The sequence below is a fragment of the Mya arenaria genome, chromosome 15, assembly GCF_026914265.1.
Source record: "Mya arenaria isolate MELC-2E11 chromosome 15, ASM2691426v1".
NCBI lineage: Eukaryota > Metazoa > Mollusca > Bivalvia > Myida > Myidae > Mya > Mya arenaria.
This window is the reverse complement of record NC_069136.1, coordinates 43,487,599-43,498,776: the sequence shown is the minus strand read 5'-3', so window position 1 is coordinate 43,498,776 and position 11,178 is coordinate 43,487,599. Positions and strand designations below refer to the sequence as shown.

Below are 11,178 nucleotides of genomic sequence, written 5' to 3'. Positions count from 1 at the left end.
TAGATTACGCAGATGTCTGGAGTGATTTGGCTAAGTCGTTGAACAACTCTCCCATTGTACAACTATTCATAATATTTTGAGTAGGAAAACTGAGGTCCTCCGGAAGCAAGTCATCTATATGAGCCGAATGCCAAAGACCGCACTGAAAAAATAAACACAGTGAAATATACAAAATCTAAATGACAAACATGATATTAATATAAATATTGTACACCGCGCACGCATCTTACTGCATACACGCAGTTTAAGACTTATAAATGACATAAATTAAACTAACCGGTTGATCTACTTATTTAATGGAGCTGCAGTTGCATGAAAAAAAAACAATGTCAAAGAATCAAGAAACAACAGTGAAATACAAGCACTTGAACACAGAGCAACAAAAAACACACACATAAGATAGCAAAAGCATATATTACAGACCTAAAAGGTGTTACAGAGATATAATGTATGCTCTTGGTCATTTCCAATTAAAACAACAATGACATATGCAACCAGATACTTCTGTTTTAAAACAAGTCCTTAAACTTGATAAAAGTTACCATAACCAGATTCCAACCCAGGTACAGACAGGATATATTCTATATGTATAGTGAGTTGCATATCCTTTGCTGACCAAAACGTTCACCATGAACGGAAAATACCTACTCATTTTTTCATGTTTCAGGATTAAGTATATAAAGTGGGTCAATATTAATAAAAAAACTGCAGCAACAAGCCCAGTAGCCGAACGATTAAACATAAACCCAGTTTAATGGCACAGGGTAAACGCCAAATACATAAAACACAAACACAAACAATCACTAACGAGACCAATGGAACAACAGCAGAAAACCCCACAAACAACACAGAACATATGATTAATTTTCGCCAGGATCATGATAGTTATACTTTTTTTAAAACATTGTGATAAATTCCTGCCCGGAATCTTCTTTCAAACTGGTAGACTATTAAGGCCACACCACATGAATATTTTGTTCCTCTGATTTTTGCCAAAACAATTGGAGCTAGCGAGCGAAAAAAAATCAATAAAATTTTGTCTGTTTTCATGAAACCTAAACTAAGCGAAGAATGAAACATATTGTGTTCTTATAATCACTATAAAGTAGAAACATTTTTCGAATATATACTATTTATTTATCCGTTTTTAGACAGCACGCTGTATTGATTAACCAAATGTTTTAGATAATAATTACATATTTTTAGTATGATGATCATTCATACTTAAGAAGCTTTTGAGAAAAAGGTTGAAACAACTTATCCACCTGAATTATTTTAACACCATTTGAACTGTATTTAGACATTAATCATGACCGGTTTTGGATGTTTAAAACATGACTTGTTAGCATGTTTTAATCAGGCAGCGTCAAACAATTTAGGCGTCAACATACATTTCAATTTCTTTAAATAAATTCGTTTAAATTATCACAGTACATGGGATGATATGTGTTTACCGATATGAAAAGTATGTTCAGAATACCAGCGAGTTGTTTTATTCATTCGAGATTATATTGTAAAAGAAAACAAAAATCAAGGCAATTAACTTGGGTTAAGCTTACCTATCTTTTGGTCTATCCTGAGCAGTGTTCCGTTCATTACTGATCGCTATTTATGACCAATTAATTGTTCATAATTGCTGTTTTTGTCAGTAATTGGTCAAAAATGACTTTGAGGCATCATTTTGACCAAACAATGAAATATACTGCTGTTGAGTTAAGCTGTCTGCTACAGCATCGACGTCATTAGAACAAATTTTAGTCACGAGAATCATGACTTGAATCAAATAATAAACCGGTTGTAAACATGTATACAGAAAAAAAACTACACGCATTGGTTATTTCCCTTCATAAAAAAAACTAGACCTGCGTAGGAAAATTATAACTGAACGTATTTTAGGTGCCAAAAAAGCTAATAACCACAAATAATCCAATTCGCGATAAGAAATAGGTACGGTCGAACAAAAAATAAAAATAATTACATTTTTTAAATACTAGTAGGTGCGTTAAATCCTCGGAACGAAACGTGAATATGGTGTTACCTTATTAGTCTTATAAACATACATAAAAATAGAAAGCGTATGGTAGAACTACCTGAAATCCAGAAAAACACCCGCCCGGTATTCTTGGCAACTGAATGATGAAAACAATGTGAGCCGATGCTTCGCGTCTTTCTTCTCGAACTTTCTCGACTTCTTCCATAATATTATACTTCGCACAAGAAATCAGATTAGAATTCACGTCTGCAGAATCACATTGCACAAGTATCAAACTAGGATTAGTTGTGTTTTGTTGTAGATGTTTTCTAAAATTAACGCAAATGTAACCATGATTTAATAAGTAGCGGATTAATTTTTTGTTATCATTTGATATGGAACCTTGAGACATTGATTGTAGTTTTAGAGTAATCTCTGATCAGTTAGGGGAAATACTTGACAAATCATACAGCTAAGCATTTCTTTTCACTAAGTAATATATAGAACAACGGAAATCACATTGGATAATTGACCAGGGGTCTTATTCAATAAGTCGCTTAGATTGAACTTAATTTCAAGATTAGAAACTAATTGGCTGTATATTCAGCTGACCAATAAGTTAAATGGACTCACTGAGGTATATTTAAGGATAAGGATAACATCAAAACTGAATATTGGTGAAGATTATTTGTAACTCACTGAATCCTTAAACTAAACTGTTGCTCCGTTTCAAATCCCGCCAACGATTCTATTAAAAGTATGCTTTTAGCTGGTATGTCAGTGGCATCGCTGATGAGAACGATATTAGGCTGGGACAGCAATTTTGAATGGGTCGTCAACTGCAACAATTGATGAAAAAGACAATTGAATATAATAATTGTCCATATCAAAATGCACATCTTAGTGTAAGAACAAATACCCCCTCACCCAACCGATACACGTATCTAAAGTAAAGACAAGAGCTAGCAAATAAATTGCGAGTTCAAACGAATAGAAGATAATTGCTTTTAATGCGGGAAATCAAATTTAGTTAATTCAGTGGAAAGTAATATATTCACTATTGACTGAGCCACGATTGAGGATACGAAATAACGGAGTTCATTAGAAAAAAACTTTGATATCGCTCTGAAAAAAACTATTTAAAAATAAACTTAAACTGGTTTGAAATGACGTTAGTTGCGCTTTCGATGACGTCAAGATATTCTAAAACTCGCATCATAAATATTTTGTCACAGGAGTGCAACACAGTGAGGTATTTATTATACCCCATTGATAAATTTCCAAAAACTACCGGAAAGCATAATAATTGTTTTAGGTACCTACGAGCGGAACAATAAACAAACAAGAGATGATTGTCAAACATTATGCTCCCTCTCCTCCTGACCGCCATGTTGTCAGGTATGTTTGGACAATTGAATGAGTGGACCGAGAGATATCTCATTCAAAATCAATGGTTTCCTTTGAAGCAGTTTTAGAATTACGACCTTTTAAAGTGTGAGGATAGTAGATACAGTTATAATCATGTTCAGATGATATTTCCGATGTATCCTTTTAGCAGCAGGGAATAAGAAAACATGACGTTAATTTTAATGGCCTATATGAGTTGTGAACTTAACCTTTGACTCTATGACCTAAAAATTCCATAGGGGTCATCTACTGGTCATCCCAAATCTAAATGTCAAGGTCCAAGCATTGTTGAATTATCACTTGGAGAAACTTTGTTAAACTTTCGCGTTTATGGTCTCTGTGACCTTGGCATTTGGCCCGATGTTATTTAAAATCCATTGGGGCCGTTTACTGGTCAGGGCTAACCTTCATGTGAAGTTTGATGTCTAAAGGTCCAGGAATAATGGTTTGCATTTATGGTCATTGTGATCTTGAACTTTGACACCTAAAATCAATATGGGTCATCTACTGGTCAGGACAAGCCTCCATGCCAAGGTTGATGGCCATAGGTCCAGGCATTATTCAGTTATCACTCGGACAAGCTTTGACAACCTTTTCCCGTTAAAGGTCACTGTGACCTTGACCTTTGAGCGGATGACACCTTAATTAATAACAATATACCCCATTTTCTTCGAAGGTGGGCATACTAATAAGGTAAATAATAAGAAAAGAATAACGTATACTAGCAATACAAATATTAATTGTGTTCAATTGATCAACATGGCATGATTTAAGAACATTTGGTGCTTTTTGCTGACAACTCTATTATTGTTTCCGAGACAACTTGGAAATAAACAATATTGGTTTAAAAGATTTTATATTAAATAATACACTTGCCGTTTATTCAATAATGAATGGAACATAGTTATATATCAGAGTATACTTAATTCACATGGTTTAAATAGCTCGTACTAAGCACGAAGCCTATGCAAGTTGATAAATGCTTTGCTTTGTCGCAATTTGTAAGATTATTACGATACCTGTGCATATATTTGATTGCAGTTTTCTTTCTTCAATTTGAAATGGAGATACGCCCCTAGACTTCCATGTTCCTGTTGCTTGTGATATTGCTCTTGCAAATCCTGATAGTGAGCCTTACATAATAGCACGGATTCCGGCGTAGCACACCAGAGAAGTAAGTTTTTGGCTTCTGACAACTGAAAAAAAATACTGCATTGACATACAATTTTACAAATACTAGCCAATTGCGTGTAATTAAATAAGTGTATAAAAACATAAAAAATGATAAAAAAGTCCTACAACGGTTTAATAGCAATCCGTTTACGGAAACGCACGCACGCACGCACGCACGCACGCACGCACGCACGCACGCACGCACGCGCACACACACACGTATATAGAGACAATGACATACCAGTTTTTCTTTCTCAGTACCAAGTAAATCGGGGTGCTTTTCGGACACATGTAATATAGCAGCGGGACAAGCATCACTGTGATACCCAATGATGACATCACCGACAGTTCTGGTGTTGTGAGGTTCTCTGTCATATATACATATAAATGAATATGTTGAAGACATTATTGTAAAAGGTTTGAAGTTAACTTCTTTTAACTGAACATTAAACATCATGCGAATCTCACACATGCATTTCTTGTACCTTTTTTTTTAGTTTGGTTTGTAAATATTATTTATCACTTATTCTGCATTACGGAATTCCGCAAAGTCGAAACACCACTCTCAAATGGTAATGCATTATTAAACCATCGTAACAAATCTGATAGCATCATTGATTGAGATGAGGACTGTTTAGAAAACTAAGTGTTTCCCGAAAGGGAACCATCGTATCATAAACATTAACTTGTATAAAAACATAATATCACACATGTCGTTTTCAACGCCTGACGCATATATCACCAATTTTCGGTTACTAGGAGAACAACTGATTCGTCCAATCTAAAAAACCGAATTGATCACGTGCACGTATTGTCTAATGTTCTAAGAATAACACCAATATATGCGTCATTATATTTCGGAGAAATATTTGTAAGCCAGTCTGTTCGGGGTATACATTTTTGAAGCGCATATATATACATAGGTAATCTTTAAGAGTTAAGGACCATATCGTCGTAGGAAATATGCATGTTTTAGAGACACGGTGAAGATTAAAACATGTCAACAGCTTACTCATAACAGACCTTGATGAGTAAGAATGTGACATGCGTAGTTTAAGATATATATACTTATACTTATATATATATGCATACCGTTTCGGCCCAACTTCAGCGGCAAAATCCTCGACCCATTTTTCGAGTTGTTTCGACATCTTTTTCTGTTCATCATTCAACACTGTGCTTATATTCAAGAAATGTTTCTCCAAGCGATTGATGAGCGGAATAGGATATCGCTCATACACGGTTTTCTTTTCGGCGACCACGATTAGCCTATGTAATAGAAAAAAACAACATGTAAGTTTTGTGTATATTTATAATGACATTGTGTTGAATATCAATCTCATAAATAAAACAAGCCTACCGGAAGTCTTTGTGTACTGCACATTTCACTCTGTGTGTGCCTAGTCCTAGGTCAACATATCGTTCGCCTCCAAACTCAATGTAGTACTGATTGAGCGCATCGTAAAGGCTTTCGTACAGATTTTCAAGATTCAGCAAAACAACTGTATTCCCCATTTCCATGCAATTCTTAATTTTGTTTATGTTTCTACATATCTGAAAAAAAGACCTAAAACTGATCGCGTATTTTGGTTTGATATTGATGAATGCTGGGACAAGTGGGGATGATAATGCGCATACAAACTAATCATCCCCCCTCCCCATTCCACTATTGATTCAACATTTAACTAAAAATACAACTATATTTAATACCTTTATAATAAGGATTCATATACATACTTGCGTGTACTCAAGATCACATCGAAAACTACTTCCAAAAATGATGATTGGGCGATCCTTGTTCCCTTCCTTCAAAATCAATTGTTCAACAATCGACAAAACACCATAGTTTTCAGCAAGCAGTAATAAGTATCTGCTTTCACTGAAAAAGTATACAGGGTGGAATTAATTAACTTTCATAGCCAACGTTTGATAATTGAGAAGCAAAATAGCAAACTAGATTCTGTGAATGGTATACAACAGCTGTAATATATAACATAATGTTTGTTAATATTAGTTCATTTTGATGTCCTTAATTTATAATTAATAATTATCAGTAGTACTTTTAGCGGTATATCGCACGACGACAAACGAAGTCGTACTTGGGTCTGAGGTTTATCTTAATTTTGATGCCATTATTTTTTTAAGACCTGCACACTTTGTTACCGTAAAGAAGAATCTACCATCAGCCGATCGACATATCATTTTTAACATTTGACGAACAGAAGTGCATAGGGGCATATCAAAAACCAGCGCTGTACAAACTGCAGTAGTAAACAATCTATTAACGTTACCAAACTATTCATAATGCTATGGAGCAGCGTTCTGCATGAGAAACTTGCTAAAGTAGCGCTGTAATGAGTATTCATAATATGTTTGTCGGTTAAAATAGTGCGAATAAGCTGCACTGTTGAGTAATTACGCAATTTTAATAATAGAAAACGCAATTACTTTAAAATTGACGAGTAACAAAACGCAAAAAAAACGCAGATAGTTTCAAAATGAACGCGTACTGAATCAAAATAAATACATGTGTGTATCTGTGTTGACATTTTTGGAATACTCGCCACCGGGGATCTAGAACTATTGGTTAAAAATAGAATCAGGGTCATCGGTTTCGAACAGGTTTATATCCTGGAAATGTATTGGGAAAACTCGGAAAAACCCCGGAAAAAACGGGAATGAAATCGTATTGAAAATGCAATTTAATGTTCATTTGGCTTAAGCAATCAAAACAAAGTTTTAAGTGTAATTATTGTATTTGATTTAATCCTAAAATCTTAGTTTCTAAGTTTAATATAGCCTTAAATCGGTTCTTACTTGACAGTTCTTATCAATATTTTTAGAGTGAGGCTGTGTCGCATCGAATATTTTTTTTGTATTATTAAATGCATATTATACACTTTTACAATAAATATCAAAGCGCGTAAAGCGTTGTCAGGGTTTCGGCTTGCTACGTTTTGTGAGTATAGTCATTTAATGCCGAATAAAGCGGAAAGGGTGTGAAGATTTCTCAGTTTCTCTAATTTCAGGCAAGAGTCTTGAGCATGTTGCATACGCATATCTATAAACCACTGATATAATTATGCTTATTTTGCCCATGAGTGACATAGGTTGAGGGCAATATTAAGATACCTCAATACATATAGGGCATAAATAGTGTGTGGGTCATTCGGTCTAGATGAGTTTTGCGCGAGGATTCTGTTATTGTAGATGGAGACCTTAAACATAAACTTTATCAACATGTCAAATGCATTTTTCCGGATGCATTTTGCTTTGCGGGCATACCCTGTTAGTAAATTTAATTCGACTCATGTTTGAATAGTGTTGAGCAGATTTTACTAAAAAAGCTTAAATGCTTGATCTGTGGCCATGCATTGTTTATGAATTCAAAGTCACAAATAAGGTTTCACATGCAATTCAGTATTACTCCATACGTTTGTCATTGTTTGGGTATTCCACATAACAAATGATTATTTTATGTGAGTGATAATCCATGGTTTTGATTTAATTGATTACAGCATTCAAATTCTAAGAGTATTTGCCAAGGAATTTATGAGCATGCATATACTATGTATGACCTTGATCCAGCATAAACATACTAGGCTCTCACTGAAGTATCCACTGTTTAAATAATACAATGACTTACCTGTTAATTTGATTAGTGTTAAACAAGCAGGCCTTAATTAATCCTGCACGGGTGCAGTCCGGATCAGTGTCACTAGGCTGTATTGTTAAATATAGGAATTACTGTTAATAGACATAAAACGGTAGGTTTTTTTAATCTTTAAAGTATACTTCAGTAACGCAAACAAGTACGAAATAGTTCATTATGTTAAGGTTACCTTTTTTGTCTGCCTTATAACAGTTTCAATGTGCTTTTGAAAGCATGTCTCAGCCTTGAGTCCATCATGACCATCAAAGTTACGTCTAATTGCATGGGAAACTTCATATTTTGTTGGGCGCAGCCTTGTTTTTTCAACGAAACCGCGAATCATCTTGAACAGGCTAAATCAACAATGGTATTAAGTAAACAATAATGATTATCGTTCGTTGATGTTCATTTGCAATATCGACATATTCTATAGGAAACAAATACCGATAACAAAATTTATATAATATACATTATAATTGGTCAGGAAGACATAACATAAAACGTTCAGACTCAGACAAATATACCTGTAAAAATCGCGTAAACCATAAAATCCTTTTAAGGTCAGTTGTGTGTCCCTCATCAGCAGTTCTTGATATGCTTTTGAAAACGGCTCAATTAAAGGCTCAATATGACTACGATATCTGCTGGTGGCAATTATTCCCCTGATGTGAAATGTGAAACTTGTTACATTATGTACGCAGTTGCTTGTAAGGTACGACATTTTAAACATCGTTATTATAAAAAAGTACAAAGAAGTTAAAAAGTGGTCAACAGTATTATTGGAATTATCAAACATAATTACAGGTCATAATGATAATGTTTAGCAAATTGGCTAGTTTTATATGTTACTGAAGTGAACCGTAACTTGTTTTATCCCTTTTTGTATTATCTTATAATAATTATTATCATTGAGTGACTCCGGTCCACTCGAAAAATATCTTGTTGTTTGGATATTATTTTTTTTAAGTAGACTTTCTAAGAATTTTGCACGTAGCTAACGTCACTGCAGAGGGAGTGACCAACCAAACCACTTTACGCTGTTCCAGTTTTACCTAGTTTAGTTCATGCAGAGTAAAGCCATTTTAAGAAAACGAGTCGTAGAGCAAAAAATAGTTAAGAGGTGTGTGAAGATGTTCGATTACGTTATTAAGCCAATCTACCGCATTGATTATTGTTCAAATGACGAAATTTATACACGAATTCGTGACATTAAAATCGATTTTCTATTAGGACATCACCTTGCACTAATTTTGAGTTCATCTAGGCCAGGCACCTCTCGTCGTACAACTATTCCTCTGTTCATCTTTGCAGGGTCAAGAGCCCAGTTTGATATTCCAATAAAGGCAACCTGAAAAGACCACAATTTAGTTCAGCAATGCGTTTTTTTGCACTTCTGGATTTACTTTCAACTCTTAGCAACAAATAACAAGATTTAAACTGCGACAGTATAGGAGGAAATCCATTTCCCCTGGCGTCCATGTCTTGTGACAAATAACGATTGTTAAAACAACTTTATTTAAGAAGCAGGTTTAGAGAACTCAGTTATTTATTATTTGTGACATTATTTCAAAATAATCCTTTTTGTTTGTGAGAAGAATGTTGTTAAGGTTGTCGATATTGATAAATACAAATTTGGCTTTATACGGCTTTTCTCGGTGGCTTATGTTAACAACCTTGGTAGTAACACTCTTTTGAACTTGTTCATGATTGTTTTTTCGTTTTGAAAAAGAAAAGGCTACTTTTTTTTAATTTCGACGTGATTCAATATTTCTTCCGAATAAATTACATAGAAATTACCCAAAAAGATTTTTTTCTTTAACATTATTTTATAACATTTTGTCATGCTTTTGAGAGGTCAATTCAAGTCAGGTCAAATAGTATTTTGTAAAGAAAGACCTACGGCCCTGTCACAAATTGAAATTGATTGTATTATGTTTATGACTCAGGTTCTTATATAGGGACGGTTAATGAAGGAGAAGTTTAACAATTATATTTTAATACCTTTTATGTATACAATATTTTTTTCAAGTTGGTAGTATTTTCAGATATTTCCGATGTTTGCCTCTTTATTAAAGACAATAAACACTACTAACATACCACACACAACGTAACACTCTGATTATGTCCGTGAAAGGCCCTATCCAACCAGGACTTTCTGATTTCTTTTACAGTCTGTAAAGGGCATATCCCACCAGGACCCTTAACATTTTCAGTCCGTAAAGGGTGCTCTCCCACCAGAACTCGATTAATAATATATATATGTAATATATGTATGCTCGGTAAAAGAGATACATCCATCGGGACTCATGAAAATCGAATAATTCCAATAAACATTGAAAACCATGTTGCACGTGCAACCTAGAGACTAACTTAGACAAATCTAACATTTAAGCATTCAATAGCGGCAAGAAGCCGCTTAAAGACGAAATCGTAATATGGAGACACCCCCCCCCCACACACAAATTCCTTGTTCACGTAGGAATATTTCGGCAATGTAACTCGATATTAAATGAAAGGATATCCTATCATATATAAAGAGTCAGAAACTCATTTAATGCTATAGTATCTCAAGGCGGACATCCCTTTGTTGTAAATCCACGGGTGTCTAAAAGCCTCTACAACAAATGTCCTTCCTACATATGTATATACACCGAGCGATGTAATAACACAACGGACATTGATAACGATGCCTTTTGGCAAGTTCAAACACACAGAGGTTGCTTTATAGCGCGGACAAAATCCGACATGGCCGAATATATATGTGGTAGGTTTAATCAGATTTAGTCCGGAGATGGGAATAAGAAAACTTCTTACTGTCTCCCAGAAAAAAGTGTATAACGAAACTAAGCTTTACATGGAAATATCTGATTTTACAGGGAAAAGGGTGTTTTACATTAGGCTCCATTCCCGATATCTGTGAATAACTCACTAAATGCAATATTCGTTATATGCCAATTAACTATTTGGCATACAC

The 11,178-nt window shown here is 34.5% G+C and overlaps 1 protein-coding gene across 1 annotated transcript in view; it reads right to left on the bottom strand.

Annotated features, from left to right (window-relative positions):
* Window positions 1-4: 4 nt before the first annotated feature.
* LOC128219403 (E3 ubiquitin-protein ligase RNF213-like) overlaps window positions 5-11,178 on the bottom strand; it is a 47,487-nt gene continuing 36,313 nt past the window's right edge. The window contains exons 15-26 of the mRNA XM_052927214.1: window positions 9,443-9,552; window positions 8,729-8,866; window positions 8,395-8,557; window positions 8,199-8,275; window positions 6,290-6,431; window positions 5,913-6,106; window positions 5,645-5,821; window positions 4,794-4,920; window positions 4,399-4,575; window positions 2,672-2,811; window positions 2,091-2,301; window positions 5-142 (exon numbers count right to left, since the gene is read on the bottom strand). Of these exons, the coding sequence (XP_052783174.1) occupies window positions 5-142; window positions 2,091-2,301; window positions 2,672-2,811; window positions 4,399-4,575; window positions 4,794-4,920; window positions 5,645-5,821; window positions 5,913-6,106; window positions 6,290-6,431; window positions 8,199-8,275; window positions 8,395-8,557; window positions 8,729-8,866; window positions 9,443-9,552 (1,794 nt within the window). The remainder of the gene's footprint in view (window positions 143-2,090; window positions 2,302-2,671; window positions 2,812-4,398; window positions 4,576-4,793; window positions 4,921-5,644; window positions 5,822-5,912; window positions 6,107-6,289; window positions 6,432-8,198; window positions 8,276-8,394; window positions 8,558-8,728; window positions 8,867-9,442; window positions 9,553-11,178) is intronic.